Raw genomic sequence first — 22,989 nt, 5'->3', positions numbered from 1 at the left:
TTGAAATATAAAAAAATGTCAGATTCATAAATGAGTAAAAGTAAATTTAGGTAATAACTTGAAAACGATCTATTTTTCAAATATGAAAAACATATTTAAGCTAATATCAAATTGATAACAATATAAATATATTTCCCCATTTAAAAAATATATTTTGTATTATGATAAACTATATAGGCTTATTTTGACAATCTTAAAAGATATATATTCAACTTCTTTTATTTGATTTAGAAAAATCATAATAAAAAGTTAAAACAGGATTAAACGAATTTTCCATTTCTATTTTTTTAGACATTCTAAAAAGAATTAGCAAGCAAATTATTTGTTTAAAAAATAGGTTATGAACTTCAAATCCACAATTTTGGTGTAAAGATAATAATAGAATTTAAGTCCCTTTATTTCTTCTTCATCACCTAAATCACTAAACCATTTCACTCACTTGAGTTATGTTGTAAACACTATATTATATACATTACTATGAGTTAATTTTATTTTGAAATGTTTATTTAATATTAAATATCATTTGTAAACAATAAATTTCTCCAATCAATATAATAATAAAAAATTTAATGGATAAATCTTATTATTTAATATATTTTTTATACAATCACTTTTTGCCTTTCATATTTTTTTACACATTACTACTTGAATGATTTGTTTGGTTAGAAGGAAAGAAAATAAGAATGAAAATAAAAAATTGAAATTTGAATGAAAAAAAAGAAAAAGAAAAAGAAAATTTAAACTTTTATTTTAAAGAGTCAACTTTTTTTTTTCTTATCAAATAAAAAAATATTTCGTTATTTGTGTTTTCTTTCTCCTCATTTATTCTTTTATCAGAATAGGATAAGTTGGTGGAGTATAAAAAACGAATTAACCAATCGCATCTAAATCACAAAACATTATTAATTGGGATTGAATTGAATGAGTTGGAATTAGTAATATTTTACCTCGAAACTGTAGCAAGGAAAAGCAGAGCAGCGAGATTCCTGAAGCAAAGTCAATTGGAATCAAGATATTTAACTATTTATGGGAAAAAAAATTCCGATCGAAACGAAAGTGATGAGTTTAGCATAGTTAAGAACGCCGTACAAGGGTGAAAACGGCTATGAAAACCGTCTTTCCATTTTTAGCAACCCTTCTGTTCTCTTCTCTGGTACTTCCGTCCAACCAATTCAGTTTACAAAAAATACTGTGTCTCTTTCTTTTCTTGTAACCATTACCAACACAACAGTTCCGTGTTTTTTAAAATTAATTATTTTCGAAATTTAAACTCTCACTGCGTTGTTCACTTCAGAGCTGAGCTGCACCTGTTTTGTTGAATTCTATGGACACAGATTCCGTCATGCTCGAGGATTTTAAGGTCGGTGGTTGGTCATTGATTCGCTAGCTATCCCAACAAATCTATTTCTAGGGTTCATGTTCATATGTTCATGTATTACCAATCCCCAATTTCTTTCTCAAATTTTTTGTCTACCTACTGTATTTTTTTAACATTTCACATATAGTACTCCCCTCACTGTTTGCCAATCGTTGATGAGCTTCACAAATTCTCTGTCCCTTGTATCTTACGCCGTTTCCCTGTGCTTCCTTTCGAGCTCTGGTCCTCAACATTCAGGTTTTGGGAACCCTAATTTCCTTGTTAGTTTTTTTTTTTTTTTAATGGTTTGTTGTTTTTAAGGTATATGTTTGAAATGTCCTTTCTCCTCTATATCTAGTTCAGCTGTGCCTTTGCATGGCTTTGAGTTATGGGAACTACAGCCTTTAGGTTGTTATTCATGGATTTGAATCCTCTCTAGTTTCAAAGACAAGATTTGAAGTGTGGCGGTGGTGGATTTTTCAAGTGGTTAAGACTGTTGAAAATGACTTAGAAAGATGCATAAGATGCGTGTTAGATTAATATTTAATATGTATCTAGATTGTAAAGGACTTTAAATTAACAAAACGGCAGTGCTCGGTGAAATTAGTAAATACTATATATGCATAATTATATTAGATTTCTATTTTGTTTTCCTGGAAAACTTCCCCATGTAGGCAAGAGCAAGTTTAAAGTGAAGACTGTTTTTACCTATGCAGCATGTTTTTTTTTTTTGCCTGAGGAGTTGAAATTATTATTTTTCTTCTTTTAATTTTTTTTTATTGCTGAGTTGTGATAGAATATCCTGGCTTGAGCATGTGTTTGTGCTGTGATTAAATGTCAGCAATTTACAAGGATTTGCTCGTGATAGTGTAGGTTTGCTAATTATTGATTTTGGAAATTTTGTTTGTGGGTTTTTTTTGCTGATGCTAATTTGCTTAATGATAAAGGTAGCGAATTTGAGTACACAAACTTCCAGAATTGAACAATGGTGGTGAATATGGAAGCAATGTCTCTTGCAAATTTTTACACAGAGGAACTCTAACATTCGTTAAATTTCAATCAATTTCGATCTCCAACATAAGTATGGAATACCCTTTTTCCCCAAAGGAGAGTGTAATTGGGGATTGGCAATCTTCTGGAGCTCAGTTGGAGGGATCAGCATCATTAGATGGCAGAATGAGCAATTCAATACCAGAGGATATGCCCAATAGCTTCTCTGAGCTCATGAACTTTGATACCTATGCTGGTTTGTGCAACAGCCCATCCATAACTGATCAGATTTTGGCTAATGACCTTCCATCATTTGCCTCATTATCATATCCGTTGCCCGATGGGTTCAATCTAGTCCAACAGTACAGTGGGCAATACTGTATGTCAGGAGTTGGCAGAAATAACAATGACATGGAAAGCTCCCCCATTTATGGGGAGAAAGTTGTGTGTCAGCAAATGGACACCCTACTTGGTTGCTTAAATGATACAAATGAAGCAAATAACTTGAATTCTAAGCTAAAAATGAATAGCTCTTCTCAACATCTCAATAACTTTGATACAGGCAATTATATGATGTCTAGGTCACCTGGTTTGTCACTTGATGAGAGAATGCTGAGGGCTTTGTCCTTCTTTAAGGAATCAGCTGGTGGGGGAATATTGGCACAAGTTTGGGTACCCATAAAGCATGGTGATCAGTTCATCTTAAGCACGAGTGACCAACCTTATTTGCTAGATCAAATGCTCGCAGGGTATCGTGAAGTGTCCAGGACATTTACATTTTCTACAGAAGGAAAATCTGGTTGTTTCTTAGGACTTCCTGGTCGTGTGTTTACGTCCAAAGTTCCTGAGTGGACTTCAAATGTTGGTTATTACAGTATGAGTGAGTACTTAAGGTTTGAGCATGCAATTAATCACAAGGTTCGTGGATCAATTGCAATTCCCATATTTGATCTGCACTCTGAATTTCCATGCTGTGCTGTACTGGAACTTGTCACTACAAAGGAAAAGCCAGATTTTGACAGAGAATTGGAAATTGTTCGTCATGCACTCCAGGTATCTTTTTCTTTTTCCAGTGTTACTTCCCTTTCTGCACCTTTTGCCTCTCTCACTGCATCTCATGTTGAGTCTGATGGTAGTTGGTGGCCTTCACCATAAAGTTCAGAATTTTCCTTACGTTCAATTTATTGCTCTTCTTTTACAAATACATATGGAAGTAGGTTGCCTTGGTTTAAGAAGGGTTGAGGGAATTTAGGCAAAGATTTAGAGCATAACATGGCACAAAACAAATATATTTGGAAATTTGTTTGATAGATATGTCTTACATTATTTGTGACTTATTATTCTATCATCAACATTCAGGACTTGGATGCCTTAATTAAAAATTATCATGAAGAATTTTCTACTTTGGCTGATAAAGTATCTTATGTGTTCATTGGTCAATACTTGGTAAATTTGACATTCTCAATCCATGGTCAAGGACCACTTAGGCAGGCAGAGGAATTTCTATGGATGTATTTTTGTGTAATCATGTTTCCTATTGTAACGTGGGTTAGGGCTTAACTCATTCCTACAAAACGACTTGTAAGGTGAGAATTGCTTCCCACTTACATATTGTATCTCGGCACTATCTGATAGGGCCTTAGGAGGTGATGTGGGCTTAGGCGATCAGAGAGTTAAGCCCAAGGTGTGGAAAGTTTATGAGAGGAAAAAAAAAGAAGGCAGCAAGGGAGTGATGAGGTGGTAGAGAGAGAGAAGGAAAATTGAGAGGTGAATGGGGATGTTTGTTATAGGGTCGTTAGAGGGGAGAGAGGGTATCATCATTGTTGTGAGTGAACCATTTTGGTGAGGTCGGAGAATTCTCTATTCTCTGAATACTGAGTGCAACTCTGGGTGTAGTAGGTGTTGCCCTACTGCATTGTTTCCTTTCTATTATAAATAATCATTCACTACTATATTGTTCTATTCTTCTCTGTTTTCCGTTGTTATATTGTGTGTGGTGCCTGTGGGTTGTATCACTATCTCTAGCTAATATGGGACTTCAACATGCCTCCTTTTATCCATAGCTACCGCCACAATGTGGGACTTCGACACACCCCTCTTTTGCCTACAATTACCTAGGGGCAACCACAATTAAGATGGTTTTCCAACACTTCCCCCTCACACTCAAGGCTACCCTTGTCTAGAGCATGATACACACAAGGGTCCCACCAATGGATCTAGGTTAGGCTTTAATACCATGTAACAACGTGGGTTAGGGCTTAACTCTCCTACAAAACTGGCTTGTTCCCCTCTTTTATATTCTATCTTGGAACTATGTCTAGTTAATGTGGGACTTCAACACTCCCCCTTTTGCCCACGGATACCCGCTACAACATGGGACTTCAACACCTATGTCCGCGTTAGGGATTATTGCCATAAACAACAAGAAAAACATTATCCTACTAGCCAAGAGCCCAAGACACCATTGAGCTCAGTTAAAGACTAAATTCTCAAGGATATTATTCATCATGAGATCCCTCATAACAATTTATTCTAATTTGCTTCTAGTTGTTTTCTTTGAATATGTCCAAACCACCTTAACTAATAAAATAAAATTGAGAAAAAAAGTAAAAAATAAAATTCATTGATACTATATTATTCTAGACTTCTAGTCTATATTTGTCCTGTAAAGTGCAATTGCATCCTATATTCACTAGATCACATACTTGAGTATTTGAGTTATTTCAAATTGCATCTTGTATTCTTTTGGACTGTGAAACCTTTTCAACTTTGCCAAGATCTTTTGAAGACCATCATGCATCTCAGTCAATTCAGTTATGGGTGCACTCTTCAATTACTTATTTACGAAGAAAAGTAACCCTTATTTTTCTATGCATGAACTCTTCAATTTCTTACAAAATGAAAATGTAAAGTTTATTTTTATATTTTATGAATTTTCACATTATATTACAGTTGAAGGTAGTAATGATAAATGTATTTATTTTGGCTTTCTGCAGCTTGTAAATTTAAGGACTGTCAAGACTCTCAGATGTCTTCCCCAGGTATTTGCATAAACTTTTATTTATGTTGCCTATTGATATTCCCCCACCTGGCCTACCTTAATTGAGAAGAAAAAAGCAAGCAGAGCTAAACTATCTTCAAATATTAATTTGGGGGTCAGGGGGTTGAGATGTGGTCTTATCTGGTTTTTGCACTTCTTACAATATTATTTCTTCTTCTGCAGAGTCTTTCAAACAACAAAAAAGCTACTTTGACCGAGATAGTTGATGTGTTACGATCTGTCTGTCATGCACATAGATTACCACTGGCACTGACATGGATTCCCTGTGGTTACACTGAGTGCTCAAGAGGTGAAGCTTCAAGAATACGAATTAAAGGGGGTCATTCAACTTCTAGTGAAAAAAGCGTACTGTGTCTTGAAGAATCTGCTTGCTACATAACTGATAGAGCAATGGCAGGATTTATCCGTGCATGCATGGAACATCATCTTGAGGAAGGGAAAGGTATAGCTGGGAAAGCTCTTCAATCAAATCATCCTTTCTTCTATCCTGATGTGAAAACATATGATATTAGTGAATATCCACTTGTCCATCATGCACGCAAGTATAATTTGAATGCTGCAGTTGCAATTAGGCTAAGGAGTACTTATACTAATGATGATGATTACATATTGGAATTCTTTCTGCCTGTCAATATGAGAGGGAGTTCAGAGCAGCAACTTTTATTAGACAACCTCTCGGGTACGATGCAGAGAATTTGTAGTAGTTTGAGGACAGTTTCAGAAACCGAATTATCAGGAATAGAAAGCTCACCAGTGGGGCTTGGAAAGAAAAATGCCCCCAGTTTTTTTCCTTTGTCAAGTAGAAACTCTGACATACCATTAATAAATGGTGACTGTGATTCTGTCCAGAAGATGTCATTGAAGGCAACAACTAACCTAAAGGACAACGAAATTGAGCCTTCTCCTAACCAGGTACACATATGCTATTCTTTGACCCTAGTAAATGAATTTTATTATCTTGCAAACTTTGTAATAGCATGTTCTTGTTAATGTCTAAGTTTGTGAATAATTTTTCTCCTGAAATGAATGACTAGCTGATGTATATAATTTTCACCAAAAAAAAAAGATAATGTATATGATAAGCATCTTAAGGTTCTTAACATTCATACATTTCTGGCAATCCCTAACCAAGAAGACTTTCCTAACCAGTAACCACACAATAAGAATTGATATTCTTAACAAGGAACTGCATTGTTGAGCATTGGATTATGAGAGTTCCTTATCTTCTTTTTTTTTTCATGGCCAATGAATGTAGTGCTGTGATGGTTTTTGTTTGAAAGAAAATGCAAAGGGATGTTACTCCAATGGTTTTCTGCTGGAATTGATGATTATGTATGTCTACAAAGATTGGCTGTTAATAATTTATTATTTTAGTGATAATGGTGGAATCAAATGTGAAATTGCTGCTCTATCTGAGGAAACTATTGCTACAAGTGATTGTGAGTCATGGAGTAGAACAGGCAAACAAAAATACTGAATGTCCATTACACTTTATTCATTTATGTTATAAAGGTGTCTGCTAATTGAGCAAAAAGTTGGCTTAGTTTATGCATTGACTTTGTAAGTTATTGGTGGTGTAACAGTTTTTAATATTTCATGAGACACATCTTTTTGTTGTGTAGGAAAGAAATGGATCAAAAAGACAGGTCCAGAAAAATAGAAGTACATCGGAGAAGAATGTTAGCTTGAGTGTTCTCCAACAATACTTTTCTGGTAGTCTGAAGGACGCTGCAAAAAAGATTGGTGGTTAGATTCCAACATTATTTATGCTAATTTCTGTGTATTCATTGACCTAGCCTATTTACTTTGGATTAAGATGTCTATTGTTAGTTTTTATCAGATTTGCACTTGTTTGGGTTATATTGGTTAATCTTAACTATCATTTGAGCTGTATACCTTCTGAAAGCTATTTTGAATTTCATTTTTCTTCTCTAGTTACTACTTAGTATGGAAAACAATGAATGCATTTCACCTAGTATTTTATGATGGAATTGTTTAAATGGTGCTGATTGCATGTTGCACCTATGAATTTTAAGCAGTGCTCAATTGTTAGTATTTATATTGAAAGATATAATAGAGGTGTTTACAAAGTGGTACTTGCAGTATCCTAGCTTCAAAGCAAAGTGCAATTCAATAACGTCCTCGTTAGTAACAATTTTACTTGATAAGATTTACTCCATCTGTTCTATCTTAAACAAAGAATGCAATTTCATTGTCCAAAAAATATGTTCAATATTTCTGAAAGGAAATTCTTGTTAATTGAAAAAAGTTTATTCTTGACAAATGCTTCTTCTTTGATCAGTTTGCCCAACAACTCTGAAAAGGATATGCAGGCAACATGGAATTCCAAGGTGGCCATCCCGCAAGATTAATAAAGTCAATCGATCATTGAAGAAGATACAGACTGTGCTTGACTCTGTCCAGGGCATGGAAGGAGGGTTGAAGTTTGATCCTTCTATGGGGGCGTTTGTGGCAGGAGGGTCAATCATCCAGGAAATTGATGCACCTAAAAGTACTATAAAAGACCCCGTGCCTGTTACTCAAGATGCATTCTCAGTACCACCCGCACCTTGTAGTGAAGGTGAGAATTTTTCAATTAAGTTGGAGGGAAAATTGAAGAAAACCAATGTTTCTTCAGTTGATTACAGTGAAGATTCAAAATCTATGGCAATCAATGATGGGTCGTGCCAGATGGCAAGCCTTTGCACCAAGGTGCAGGATTGTCCTGAACAAGCTTGCTTGGGTTCTGTTCTTGCAAAAGAACATGATAAACGAATTCTGAACAAGGGTGGTTTGAGTGTAGAAAAATTTAAACACAATATTGTTGGCCAGAGTTCAAAATCTTTGATTGCTGATGAGATGGACATTGGTGTAGATGGGGATGATGGAGTTGTTGAACGTAACCACCCTACTTCCTCAAGCTTGACAGACTCATCTAATGGCTCTGGCTCAATGATGCATAGCAGTTCATCAGGCTCTCGGAGCTTTGAGAACCAGGATCAGTCCAAAGTCAAATCAACCATCATTGATTGTGGGTCGAAACTAATTGTCAAAGCTACCTATAGAGAAGACACCATTCGTTTCAAGTTTGATCCATCTGAAGGTTGTTTCAGACTATATGAAGAAGTTGCAGCAAGATTCAAACTACAAAATGGGTTATTTCAGCTCAAATATCTAGATGATGAAGAGGAATGGGTGATGTTGGTGAATGATGCTGATTTGCAAGAGTGTATAGAAATATTGGATGATATTGGCACACGTAGCGTCAGGTTTCTTGTTCGTGATATGCCTTCCGTTTTAAGCAGTTCTGGCAGTAGCAATAGCTACTTGGGAGGCAGCTCATAGCATATGGGATGTGGTGGACGACTTCAATGTGAAAATTCGAGTCTTGCTTTGACAAGTTGATGTTAATTTTTCACAATCTTCTAAAGGTTCTGCATCTGGAAGAGTTTGAATCTTATCCACAGCCACCTATGCCAAGTGCAAAGCTTCTTCATTTCTTTCTCAACTTTGTGCATTGCCAAATTATAATTTCTGAGTAGCTTTTTGGAAGATAGAAAGACGCGGTTCATATGGGAGTACTTGCATGTTATGTTAAATATATAGTTTTGTATATATTGAACACAGCGGCAGCATAGAAATTTATAGTAGTAGTAGTCAGTTCTGTGATGCTGTAATCGCACTTTGTAATTGTATAGATAGATATAGATAGATAGATTGATTTCCCACAAGATAATATAGCTAAAATATGATTATAAAGTTCTCGCCATGTGTGGATTTCTTTTAAGTCAACCTTTTATTGTAAAGGTTGATCACCGCTTGAATCTGCAACTTCCGAGTCACGTAGTTACAGCTTAAAACCATAGCTAATGCACCAAAGCTTCCCTTCAAAATATGATTATACAAAAACGATACTGTAGATTTGAGTGATTGTTTCCTTTTTCGATTTTCAAATAAAAAGATGAATATGGGTAGAGAAATTTCGTCGCAAAGGTGTGTAGTGCTGCAGACACGCAGTCAACACATATCATTGGTCTTACATTACAACACTCGCCAATAGTAACACGGTCTCTAAGGTTCGAGTTTGGAAATTTATTTTAAATGATTTTAATTTTGTAACAACAATTTTAATTAAAATTTAATTCATAGCTATATTTGTAGTAAATTTAATGTGTTATATAATAATAAAATTTTGGTATCTCAATTTTTTAGTTTAAAAGAAAATTTATAATAAATAATTTAATTTGAATTTCCAAAAATAAAGCAAAAATATATTTCTTGTTCCATTTTTTGAAAATCCAAAAGTCATGATTCAAAATTATGTGCTGATATTTCGAAAAGTCATAGGAAGAGAAAAAAAAGTAACCTTAAATAGCTTATGTATATTAAAATGGAATAAAATATAACATAATTAATTTCTTGTCAAAAGAATAATAAAACTTTAAAAATAAGATAGAAAGTAATGTAATTCATAACAAGTCTTTCTTAAAAGAAATGTAATTTACTTTTTTTTTAGACTTAAATATAATTTTGAATGTCTAGTAGTAGTGTATTTGTGTGATTTTGATTTTTTAAAGTGTTGCAGTTGTGTAATTTTGGTTTTGTCACTCTTTTACTGAAAATTTAATAATTTGTGTTGATGTAACGCTAATGAATGACATAACAGATGGTATGGTGTAGTTAACATATTATATTGTCATGATAAGATACTTGGAGAACAAAAAATGTAGCAACATAATTTTAACTTTTCATTCTCTTTGATCTTCCTACAGCCAGACACATTAACTTTTCTATTTTCTCTCTAATTTTTTTTTATTTTCTACCTAAATCAATTCTAACCCCTAAAATTACGGTACAGAAGTAAAAACAACTATTTGTTACCTACCTTAAATTTTAATTTTGGTTTTTTTAAGCTAAATACAATTTTCCTCTCCTACTTTTTTTCAATTTACACTGCTTTTTAATTTAATTCCCAATATACATTACTTGAGACTTTCTCTCTCCTATTTTATTTTTTTAATTTAAAATATTATAAAATATAAATATTATATTATATAATTTTTTTTAATTGGTTTTAAAACTACTTATTTATTAAATTAAATTTTATAATTTTATTTTTTTAAAGAAAAAATATACAGATAAAGAAAAATAAAAAAAATTAGATAAAATTAGAGTACAATTTTTTAGTTACTTTGTATGTATTTTTGTAGTTAAATTTATGTGCTGTTGATATTTTTTGTTATGTTCGTCAATTAAAAAATTAAAAAAAATAGTTAGTATTATTGAAATAAACTAAAAAGCACAGTAAAAAAAATAATTGATACATCTATATAGACATAAAATTTCAAAGAGTATTAAAAATATGTTTAAATAAAAATATATTGAAAATGTCTTTAAAAACATTTATTTAACAATTATTTTTGACTTAAGTGAAAAGAATTGATATTTTTATTATTTATGACTTGCAGATATGAAAAGAAAAGATTAAAATATGTAAAAGATATGTTAAATATCAACTATTTTTTATAATAAAAATATATTGAAAATATCTTTAAAGATATTTACTTAAGGAGAAAGAGTACCATAAATGATTGTCTCGTTTCAACTCATTCTTACTTATGGCAAAAAAAAAATGTAAAATTTGCCGGCATATAAGAAATAATTATCCTAACATATCTCCATATTAAGCCAAGTGTAATTGTTTAAGTATTTTATTAATAATGCAATATAATGTTCTTTTATAAATAAGTTGTTAAACAAAAAGTCTTCTCATTTTTAATTAAATCTAATGACATAAAAAAATTAATTATATTTAATAATATAATTATATTAAAAATAATTATATTAGAAAATTAAGATTTTAAATAAAAATATTTACCTAAAAAATATGTTAAGTAAATTAAATAATAAAACAAAAATAATTATATTTAATAATATCATTTTCTTTAAAAAATTAAAAAAACAAAATTATAAAATTTAATATAATAAATAAGTAATTTTAAAACCAATTAAAAAAATTATATAATATAATATTTATATTTTATAATATTTTAAATAAAAAAACAAAAAGGAAAGAGAAAGTAAATTACAAAAATAGTGTAGAGTGGGAGAAAGCAGGAGAGAGAAGAAGGTGTATTTACGGATAAAAAATGAAATTTTAATTGATTATGAAAAAATTGTTATTAGAAGATTTATAATGTATAATTATTTATTGGTGAATTTAGGGAACAAAATAAAAAAGAATGTTTGATTGGAATTTGGAAGAGATCGAGAGGCAGTTTGCACTTTACACACCTCAAGGCATTGGGCCCACTTTAGAATATAGAAAATTAGAAGACGAAGATGCTGCCAAAACCCGCCCCCGTCTTGTAATTGTAAAGCCACCACAATCGCTACCCTTGGCTGCAAGCTTAAGCCTAAGCCTAAGCCTGAGACATACCATAGAGAAAGTGATTCAATTAATATATTATATGGTGTTTCTCTTCAATTCCCATGGAGCCTAAGACACAACCTCAAGGTTCGTTCACATTATTTTCATTCCTTATTCAATTTGTTATGCCATACAATAGATTATGACCTTCACCGCTATTTTTTTTCGTTAGGCCTTGCTTTCGTTGCTGTTAAATGCATCGAAACCCTAAAATCCTAGCATTCCATTATTTCCATATAATTAACAATCAATTTCTCCTGCTCGTTCCGTTGATCTATATCTGATTGTCATCAACATCGTCCATGTATTATATATTTGTTTTTTTTCTCTCCCCTTTTTTATTTATGAATTGATGCATGTATAGTAGAATCTGAATATTCTGAATATTTGTTGGCCTCATAGTGGAATCATGCTTGAATTATATTCTAATTTAGTTAATTTTGATTTTTTTTAATTGTGTGAAACAGCCTAACTGCACCTGTGCACACACTTTCAATGAAGTTCTTCTATTCTGTGTGAAATTGTGAATTGTAGTCTCTTATTTTATTTTTTTACTTGATATTGATAAATCATCATTCATGGCCTTTCAAGCCTCACCGTTTGAAGTATATGACACTAGAATATGTATAAATTAATCTTTAATATCTGAAATTTTACTAATATTTTAGTTGTGCTGTGTTGCAGCGAATAGTCCTCCACCAAAACCTTGGGAACAAGCGGGTTCCTCTTCTGGTCCAGCACCTTTCAAACCTCCGTCAGCTGGCAACACAAGTGATGTAGTTGAGGCTTCAGGGACTGCAAAACCTGGGGAAATTGTTTCTAGTTCTGATAGGAGTGCAGCTGTCAACAGGAATACTCTTGGGAGGCCTGTTCCCTCCAGGCCATGGGAGCAGAATTATGGAAACAGCACCTATGGAGGTGATTTCTTCGTTTTTTTTTTTTTTGAAGAATGTCTTGTTTGCCTATTTTAATGAATCTTGTGATTTTTATTATCATATGTAGGATATGGTTCTACAATGAATTATAATTCTGGGTATGGATCTGGAATGTATGGATCTTCTTATGGTGGACTAGGAGGTGGAATGTATGGATCTTCATATGGTGGGGGGATGTATGGTAACAGTATGTACAGGGGAGGATATGGTGGCCTGCATGGGTCATCCGGGATGTACGGAGGTGGAATGTATAACAGTGCCTTAGGGGGTCCAATTGGTGGTTATGGCATGGGTGGTGGTCCTTATGGAGATCAAGATCCGAACGATCCGTTCGGTGCCCCTCCTTCTCCTCCTGGATTTTGGATTTCCGTCCTACGTGTGGTGAGTCATGATACTGTGGCGAATTTAGTTTTTCTTCCATAGGATGATTGATGAACATGAACAATGGACTTGTTTCTCCTGTTTTGGTTTACTAGATTAAATTGTTTGTCAAGTCATATGTAATCTTCTTTACCATTGGCAACTTCATATTTGTGATGGTTTGTTGGTTCTAGATCAAAGCAGTTCATTTTGTCATTGCATGTTTTTGTGCAAAAAGAATATCAATCTCATGTTTCAATCATGGTATTAGTTAGGAGTGCTTATGAGCCATGTGAGACAATACACTATGATATCAGGGGTAATGCTAGTATGTGTTTAATTCAGTTTATATGCTTATTTTTAACAACTTTCTGAGAGAGCTTCTAAAAATAAGCTATTCCAAACATTCTGCCAATTTTTGTAGTTGGAAACTTCTTGTATTTAAAGTTCCTGGTTATTAAAGCAGCATAGGAATGTTATATTTAGGTACAATTTGTGTACTCTATTTACTTTTATATTTTATTTTGGGTTCTTTTAATATGATTTTGTGTTATATGTTATTCAAATCTTTTCTATGCATTTGTTGAACTTATTTTCCTCTATGGGCAGATGCAAGGTGTGGTTAACTTTTTTGGTCGAATATCAATACTCATAGACCAGAACACACAGGCTTTCCATTTGTTCATGACTGCACTTCTCCAGGTTTTGTATTCTTCATTTTTGTCTTGTTGCTAATTGTATACCCATCTTCTGTAGCTGTTGGAAGATTGAAATTCAAGTGAAAAATGGAATCATATATGTTCTGTTTATATGTTTTGGATTGATGTGAAATTGTTGCTTTTGGCAGGATCACTTATACAATATTTGACTGGATTTTTTTACATCATTTTTTTCGTATTGGAAAGTAACTAAACAATCTGGTCTAAGCAAATTACAGAATTATAGCCTATTCCGGCAAAACCAAAGCAAGTTCCTCCAGAATGCACTCTACCTTGTGTGATATTTATATTAATATAGCACTTATCCTGTTAGGTATTCTATTTTCTTTATTTTCTCTGCACAATGCACAGTGCCAAATTTGGGAACCCATTCTGTAATATAATAATCACTTGCATTTTATCATCGTATGAACGCAGTTTAATTTAGATGATTACTTGATCTCTATTGCAGCTGTTTGACCGCTCTGGAATGTTGTATGGAGAGCTAGCTAGATTTGTGTTGCGGTTGCTTGGGATTAGAACGAAGTCCAAGAAGGTTTACCCGCCAGGTCCAAATGGACAGCCGCTGCTTGGACCTGGACCACACAATCCTTCCGGAAATGTAAACTACATTGAGGCACCAAAGGCTGCTCCAAGTGGTTCTTGGGACAACGTTTGGGGAAATGACGCCAATCAATGATACGGTATGTTATTCTGCTAAAAGAGTTCGTCCAAATACATTGAAAAGAAGAAACAGCTGCATTCATTATGAAGATACTGAAACTGCAGAAGTCATGTATATCCTGGGATTAAAATTGAGTTTGCTATTTTCTCTTTGCTTGCGTTGGCTCTTGATTTTACTAGAAAGGGGATCTTAAATAAGATACCATCCCTGCATTATACCTTGTAAGCGTTTTGTTTGAATCCTTACATGTATTATCTTATCCCTAGCGTAATATTGCATACCTGCATTAAGATTTTCGGGCGACCTTTAATTACGTTTCTTTTCGTGTGCTCGTAATGTGAATATTCCTCAAGTTTGCTTTACGCATGGTTCTGCCAAACATCGGTGTGATTATATGAAGTCGGCGTTAAGTTTTAGGTTTAATTGCAGTTTAATTCCAATATTATAGATAATGAGTAATTTTGATTCTTTAATAATTTTTTGTTGGATTTAATCCATTATTTTATTTTTGTTGCAATTGAATTCTTTCATGAAAATTGGTCCTGTCTAATTCAATCCCAAAATTTATTGACCATAGCATGCTAACCCATATTAGGCATTTGTTTCTTGCACTCTCAGGATTGCATCTTGTACCTTGAATTGTATTTTGGAAAGTTCATTCTGAAATGCAATGAAAAATGTAAGATGCAATAACTCCCATTTTGATACCTCTATCCTCCAAGAGCAAGAAGTCACTTTGAGCCTACATTAATATCTTTGTTTGTATTTATAAGATTTAATATCCTAATTTATCATGTTTAAAGAAAGTGATTAATTTGTCATAAATTTTTAAAATTATTATTGTCATTAATATTTTTCTTTCTCTTCCAAATGTTTGTTGATACAATTTATCTCCTTTTAATTAGAAGTAGCAAGGGACATTGTGGATTGTGTTTTATAATAAGAAATAAATATTATCTTTAATTTGAGTCTAATAAATAAAAATAATGATAGAATATTTAATCAAATAATGATAGAATATTTAATCAACTTTTTAATGCATATCTTTTATTTGACTGAAACTTATTAGATATCATAAAAAAATGAGTTTGAGTTTATGCATATTTTTTAATTAGTTAAAATTTATTATAAATTAAAAAAAATGTGTATTTACGTCTAATAGAAAAATGTATTTACATGTACTTGAATTTTCAATAAGATTTGATTAATAAGTATCTTTTGTCTGTTGATTGTGAAAAAAAAAGTATCTTGTCTGCCGTATTATGTATAAGAAAATTTTATTTAAAATAAAAAAAATTAAAATATGAGGGGAAGATATTTAATATAAATGTTAAAAAAAGTAAGGGAAATAAGTGCCATTAATTTAAATAAATAAATTAAAATATAAATTGCTCGTATTTTAGAGGAGATAGTAACTTGAAAATATTAGTAATTATTAGTAAGACATTTTAGGCAACAAGAAATTTTAATATTAAAAATTTAAAGAGTGGGAGAAGTTATTGCTACCATGCTTTATTATATTTCAACAAATTTTAGTTGGTCGAGCTAAGATAAGTTTTATATTTAACAAATTACAAATTTGAGTCTGAACACATTTCTTTAGGATCAGGTAACTACTAACTATAAATACATCTTTGAGCACAAGTGTCAGATTAAAAGTAAATTAAAAACACATTTTACAAAAAATAAATTTACAAGAATATATATTTTATCAAACTCCTTCCTATCAAGTTAATGTGTTATCGCCATCATTTTAATATTGTTATCTATCGATAGAAACTAAAACATAAAAAAAAATCATAATTAAAGGATTAAAATCAAAAAAAATTCTTTAAACAACAAAATTAAAAAGTTCCCTATTTTATAGGGACCAAAGGTCATCTAAGCCATGTTAAATTATACTAATTCAATGTTCAATTCTTTTATGAAATAAATAAAATCTACAAAATTTCATATAATTTATAAAGCAATTGATACTTTGTTATATTACTGTATTTTGACATACAAAAGAAATATTAATAACGCATATTCTATTGTTAATTAAAATTTATTAAAAGATATTTTTTTGGGTCTATTTTTTATTTAATGATTTTTTAATTTTTTTTTTAATAAATTTTAGTTAATAATAAAATATATGTTAGTGTAATAAAAAAAATACTGCAGCAATGAATGTATGAAAAACAAAGCAGCAGCAGTAAAATAACAAAATTGTCCGATTCAAGTTGTGCATCTCGCTCTCTCTCACGCACCCACGTGTATAAATTATTACTGATTAACAAAAATATAATGAATGCATGAAATAACAAAGCAGCAGTAATGAAGCGATTATTGATTAGTACAAAAAAAAAAAAAAAAAGAGAATTTTGGGGAGCACTCATCAACCATGGTGATGTTGTTTGCACACACAGATTCAGTAGTCACTCACTAGTTCTCGGAGAAAACCAAGTGTCAGTAATAACTAACAAGCAAAACAGAAAAGAATACGGATTCGATTCGGAGAGATCAACCATGAAGAACGACCACAACAACAACAACAACAACAGCGCCGAGCATAGCAAAGACACTACCGTTGGAATCCTAGATTCCCGATTCAACCAGACCCTCAGAAATGTTCAAGGGTATCTATCCTCCTCTCTTCTCTCAACTTAGTTGCTTTTAATTTTTCCTCACAATTTTCTGAAAAATTCGTGATCTCAAGAATTTCAATGCCTGATTCGCTGATCTTCACTTCCTAATGTTTTCATCCGTCGGATTTAGAAAACCCATTTAAAAAAATTTGAATTTTTTTGGCATTAAGATCACGAATTTTCGAAGGGTGAAATTCTAAGAAATGGTTGGAAATGGTTTATGTGTGTCTGATTGAATCCAATGCTGATGTGACTGTATTCCGTTCAGTCAAATTGGGAACCTTCTTTTCGTAGTGTTATGGATTATTGTTGCTTTGAAAATGCATTTCATGGAAGCACATGCCTTATACAATTTATGGGAATTTATAGTTTTATATTTTTCCTTTGTGAAGGTTACTCAAGGGTCGTAACATTCCTGGTAAAATATTATTGAGCCAGAGGGTTGAATCTCCCGATTACACAAGCTTATCCTCACCGACTTATATAAGGAGCTCCTCATACAGTGAAACTGGCACAAGTGACCAGACATCTGAGACGGTAGAGGTGATTTTATTATTCATGTTTCATAGTTGTATATTATAATCGCACGTATATCTATAAGATTGATGATGGGTAGCACTTCATCAAGTGAAACCTCTATTCTTAACACAGGAGGAAGTTCACAGTACAAGTAAACCATTTGGTATTCCCAATGACAATAAGTTAAAAATATCAGCATCCAATGTAGAGAGCTCATCCGAAGAAGTCCGGAAATCTTCCATGGGTGCAAGAGCTACAGATTCTGCAAGAGTTATGAAGTTCACTAAGGTGCTTTCAGAGACAATGGTTAAATTAGGTATTTTAACTTCTGTATTTCTATTTTTGATTCTATATCACTTATTGTCTTATTCCTCATTGCTCTTTTATGGCCACTTCAGTTATTGAAGTGCATATTTAGCTCTGAGCTGTGTGCCCAGATAAACACACTCATGACATAGTTGCCCTTGTCTGTAGAATTTTTCAATGGTAAGGTTCAAAATAGTTTGCCAGACAAACTGAGCATTGCTATTATACACAACTTGATGCTTACTTTCATCCTGTTTTCAAATTGATACTGATACCTTTATGCCTTGATTGATGGCCCAAAATGTTGTTCATTTGAAGCATCTAATTTTTCTTTTTTATAAAAAAGTAATTTTATTGAGAAAGAGGAGAGATACAAAAAAAAATAAAATAAAATAAGAGCATGATGCATGCAGGACAGCATGCCAATATCTCTGAATATCTGCCAAAGACATCCCCTTGAAGAGACATTTGGCATGACTCCACAATGGAGCTAGATGAACTACTCTGTAGCACATGAAATCCATAGGTAGAACTTGGCCAATGATTCCAGCATTTCTTTTCGACCATATACACCAAATTATCACAAACTTAGAACACCTCTAAAGCCTATTAGCATCTCTATTGGTGTCAAAGTCTTTTCTAAAATTGATGCACTAGAAAGAGTGAAGATCCTTAGGACAGATCCATCCACGACACTAAACAGAGTATTCCGTAGATGGGACACAGCTGGGCAGTGCAAAAACAAATGCGAAGCATTTTCTGAACTCAATCTACACATAACACAAAAATCTGGAGATAAAGCAGCTAGTGGTCTTCTAATTTGGAGCATGTCATTGGTATTAGTCTAGTTAAGAACAGCAAATAAAAGATTTACCTTAGAGGGACCAATGGATTTTCAAATTGGATTATCCAATAGAAAAGATTTTCTAATAGGGGATGAAGTGAGAAATTGGATATAAGATTTGGAAGAAAACAATCCTCAAGAATCAAGACATCAACTCCTCCAGTCTTGGTTAGGAGTGAATGAGTGATATTGACAAAGTTCAATAAAACCCAAAGGTTTTGTAGTTAAGAGATTTCCTTGTCATTCATATTTCTAAAAAAATTGTAAATTCCAAGACACATTAGTTTCAGATGAAGAAAACAACTGGGGTATAGGAGCATTCTGCAAGTTACAAACTAGAAAGAAGAGATCTAAAAGAGTTATAACCTTGAGAGATGAATTTCCAAGGTCTAGCATGAAAAACTTTAACAGTAGAATTGGCATCCCACCCATTTGGGTGCAAACCGTACTTGCTTTTATTAACTTTATGCCACAGAGTAGAAGCCTCAAGGGAAAACTGCCACAACCATTTAACCACCAAAGCAGTATTGCGCATCAACAGTATCCAATTAGTTTTCCATTAGTGAATTGATGATACACACCTTATATTTCTTCCTTATCTATCCTGTAGAGAAATTGCGTGAATTTTCTTGGAGTGGTGTTCCAGATTATATGCGTCCTACAGTGTGGAGACTTCTCTTGGTAAGCTCTGTGATCTTCAGTCATTTCTCTTACTCAAGCACGTACTTTCATGACAGTTATCAGTCATAAGAAGCATTAAACTATCAACTTTGGAGTTCTGATTACAATTTATTAGGATACGAGTATTCTTGTTTTATTTTGGCCATATCTGAATTTTTTTGGAAAATATTTGAGGGTGGGCTGCAGAAATATTCTTTCATAGGGATCTTGATGCTGCTTATATAAATTTTAAACAAGACCACACAGGAGATATTTTATAAGAAAAATGAGTATTTACCCTATAGATAATCTTTTTTTAAAGTAATAAGTAGGTTAATCACATGTTTTCTATGGATACTTTCTTTTCTTATTAAAAATTTGATGAAATGTCAACAGGGATATGCACCACCTAATTCAGATAGAAGGGAGGGAGTTTTGAAAAGGAAGCGCCTTGAGTATCTTGACTGTGTTTCTCAGTATTATGATATTCCTGATACAGAACGCTCGGATGATGAGATCAATATGCTTCGCCAGGTATTCTCAAACTATAACATATTTCTAACTGGATTGATGGGGAAAATAAGGTTCTTTATTTTTACTACTTGCATTTTTATGATTTGTTAGATTGCTGTTGATTGTCCAAGAACTGTACCTGAAGTTTCATTCTTTCAACAACAGCAAGTTCAGAAATCATTGGAGCGTATTCTGTACACATGGTTAGATATTACTGACATCTTGTTTTTTTGGGACTGATTTTATATTGAGCTAGTGTTCTTTGTTGTGAATATTTTCCTGAGGTGAAATAAGGCTTTTTAGCTTGACTAAGAAAGTTAAACCATATTTAGGTAGCATTTGATTTGGCTTTTTTTGAGCTTAAAAGCTACTTTAAAGTTAAAGTTAAAAGTAAGAGCTTTAAATTTAAAGTTAAAATTTGTTTTGTAATTCTATAAAAAAAAATTAAGTTAATTTCTTGGATTGTGTGATCTTGGATCTGGGGATTTGAAATAAAGTAGGAAAAGGAGAAGTAGAAGTCAAAAAGCTCCTAAAACTAGCTTGTTTAAAAGAGAAGCCCAAAATAAGTTGGGCCAAAAACTACCTTGGAATGGGGATTTGTACTTGCCTTTTGGATTCTGTACTCGATCTTGTCTACAATAGTTAGCTGATGAAATTCTTGCATAGGTTAGCATATGCCATGTATCATGTTTTGTTATCCTTTGTAGTTAAGCAAGCTCCAATAAACTGGTGGTAGTGGTATACATGATGGATTAACTTCATTCGTTTTTAGACAGATCGTAGATTTGTTTCCACTTCTCTTACTAAATGATAATCTTGATGGGGACTGTGAGGAGATTCTCTTCTAGAAATGGTTTCAACATTGGTAACCAGAAAGATGGTGTAAATTACCTTACGATGCATATTTATTGCACTTTCAGAAGATGCTGATAATAGTTGCTATGATATTGTATACTTCTGTTTCTTCTTAACAGTAGTTTAGAGCAATAGCTTGAGAAAAGAAATAGGAAAAAAATTATGGAACCAGAGTGAACCTTTGTGATCTAGCTTTCCCATTTTAAGTGCATCGATCAGCTATGAATTGGATTGGTTGTAGTCTTTACCCGTGATAATTACTCTGGAACTCTTTTCTTCTGCATTATCCTTCTTGTTTAACTAATTTTTGCTCCCTAATTGTATGTTATTGTTAATAGTTATTTTACTTATATGGTTTCCTGATTTCTGCTAGGGCCATTCGGCATCCTGCAAGTGGATATGTTCAGGGGATAAATGATCTTGTTACGCCATTTTTAGTTGTTTTCCTATCAGAATACTTGGAAGGGGGCATAGATAATTGGTCAATGTCTGATTTATCTTCAGATGAAATCTCTAATATAGAGGCCGACTGCTATTGGTGCTTGTCAAAGTTGCTTGATGGTATGCAAGACCATTATACGTTTGCCCAACCAGGAATTCAAAGGCTTGTTTTTAAGTTGAAGGAATTGGTCAGGAGGATTGATGGTAACTTTTTTCTCTTACCGAACCTCAGTTTTAGGAAAATATAACTACATTTGGCTAAATTATTCTCTCACTCTATATTAATGCTCTCTCTTATTTCACATTGTGGAGATACCGAGAGATTAGGATAAAATTGCAAAAGAAAAATAAAAAAATTAATGACTTCTTGGTTTTCTGAAGTGACAAATGAAATGAAACAAAATATCTTACAAAAAAAAACTGATATTTTGAAATGTAGGGATATATTATTATTTGTATATCTCGAAATTGAATCTGATACTGAAATATTGAGTTCCGCCAGATCCTGCTTCAAACCATATGGAGGAGCAAGGATTGGAATTTCTTCAATTTGCTTTCCGCTGGTTCAACTGTCTTCTAATCCGCGAGGTTTGCTCTGAATTTTTTCTCTCAAAAGTGCAGTAGTCTTCGCCAGAGCTGCATGTATAATTTGTAAATCGACTGCATATCAAGCCAGAAGGACTTGTTAATTTAGTTAGAGGGAATTATGGAGTACAAAAAATTTGGCCCAATTTTATGCTTTTGTTAACTCTGATTTCTGCTTTATGTAATCAGATACCCTTCCATCTTGTCACACGTCTTTGGGACACATATCTAGCTGAAGGAGATGCCTTACCAGATTTCCTTGTGTATATATCTGCCAGTTTTCTTCTAACGGTGAGCCAGCTTACTTTGGTCTTTTCACCAATATAAGTTATTTGAATCAAATTTCATCCTGTAGCTAATATACCGATATGTAGTATTTGTTGGTCCATTGGTCAATGCTTGTATTCAGTATTCCCCCCTATGGTACATTTCAGTAGATAATGGTAATTATGGTTTGCAACTTTTTTGCCAGTACACACTTCTGCACCACTTTGTCAATGCTTCTATTTCCCCCTAGGATGAATATTCTCTAATCTTTACAATTGTTTTTATCAGTGGTCTGACAAGCTCCAGAAGCTTGATTTCCAAGAGATGGTAATGTTCCTTCAGCACCTTCCAACTAAGAACTGGACTCAACAGGAGCTCGAGATGGTACTTTCTCGTGCATTTATGTGGCACAGTATGTTCAACAACTCTCCGAGTCATTTAGCTAACTGAGCAAGCAAGCAATTGCGATTTTCTGTATTTAGTCATTCTATTTTCTTGGTTTTTCCTCACTTCCCATCCAACTTTTTTCCCCTCTAGTGTGAGATGAACTAATTTTTTTAACCAATTTTTACATGTATTTTGCCTTGTAATATGTTTGTAAAGGAGAGGTAAAAATAAACAGAAGAGAGAGAGAGAGAGAGAGTTTTTTGTATTAATTTTTTTTTATATACATATTTTTGTAAAGCCAGCAAGCGATAATAGTTACTTTCTTTCCATTTCTTGGTTGAATTCGTAGGTTTCAAATTCAATAATATTAATGACTTGGAGCATTGGAATGATTTCATATCAAGTTAGAAAAGGGAACCCACCCAGATATCCGATCCGATCTGAATACATTAATCATAAAATGGGGAAG

At 32.8% G+C, this 22,989-nt stretch overlaps 3 protein-coding genes across 8 annotated transcripts; all 3 read left to right on the top strand.

The window, feature by feature from the left end:
* Nucleotides 1–958: 958 nt before the first annotated feature.
* On the top strand, nt 959–9,223 carry LOC114387399 (protein NLP8-like). 5 transcript variants are annotated; one of them, XM_028347585.1, is made up of 7 exons: nt 959–1,153; nt 1,295–1,360; nt 2,305–3,400; nt 5,344–5,388; nt 5,571–6,320; nt 7,031–7,154; nt 7,711–9,223. In XM_028347585.1, exons 3-7 carry the CDS (start codon nt 2,441–2,443, stop codon nt 8,751–8,753), a joined length of 2,922 nt encoding a protein of 973 aa, XP_028203386.1. In that variant the 5' UTR covers nt 959–1,153; nt 1,295–1,360; nt 2,305–2,440; the 3' UTR covers nt 8,754–9,223. The 5 variants fall into 5 exon arrangements, with proteins under 5 accessions (XP_028203386.1, XP_028203383.1, XP_028203387.1 ...); XM_028347582.1 differs by having other exon boundaries at nt 1,295–1,615; XM_028347586.1 differs by lacking the exon at nt 1,295–1,360.
* A 2,526-nt stretch (nt 9,224–11,749) lies between these two features.
* Nucleotides 11,750–14,878, top strand: LOC114388355 (peroxisomal membrane protein 13-like). Its single transcript, XM_028348785.1, has 5 exons — nt 11,750–11,925; nt 12,523–12,756; nt 12,841–13,154; nt 13,743–13,835; nt 14,304–14,878. Exons 1-5 carry the CDS (start codon nt 11,901–11,903, stop codon nt 14,529–14,531), a joined length of 894 nt encoding a protein of 297 aa, XP_028204586.1. The 5' UTR covers nt 11,750–11,900; the 3' UTR covers nt 14,532–14,878.
* Nucleotides 14,879–16,802: 1,924 nt separating this feature from the next.
* LOC114388481 (GTPase-activating protein GYP1-like) lies at nt 16,803–22,903 on the top strand. 2 transcript variants are annotated; one of them, XM_028348989.1, is made up of 10 exons: nt 16,803–17,134; nt 17,536–17,680; nt 17,795–17,978; nt 19,423–19,493; nt 19,869–20,006; nt 20,097–20,188; nt 21,214–21,485; nt 21,784–21,869; nt 22,056–22,157; nt 22,422–22,903. In XM_028348989.1, exons 1-10 carry the CDS (start codon nt 16,833–16,835, stop codon nt 22,581–22,583), a joined length of 1,554 nt encoding a protein of 517 aa, XP_028204790.1. In that variant the 5' UTR covers nt 16,803–16,832; the 3' UTR covers nt 22,584–22,903. The 2 variants fall into 2 exon arrangements, with proteins under 2 accessions (XP_028204790.1, XP_028204789.1); XM_028348988.1 differs by having other exon boundaries at nt 17,536–17,686.
* Nucleotides 22,904–22,989: the final 86 nt, after the last annotated feature.

The sequence above is a fragment of the Glycine soja genome, chromosome 15, assembly GCF_004193775.1.
Source record: "Glycine soja cultivar W05 chromosome 15, ASM419377v2, whole genome shotgun sequence".
Classification (NCBI taxonomy): Eukaryota; Viridiplantae; Streptophyta; class Magnoliopsida; order Fabales; family Fabaceae; genus Glycine; species Glycine soja.
This window is presented reverse-complemented; position numbering and strand designations above follow the sequence as displayed.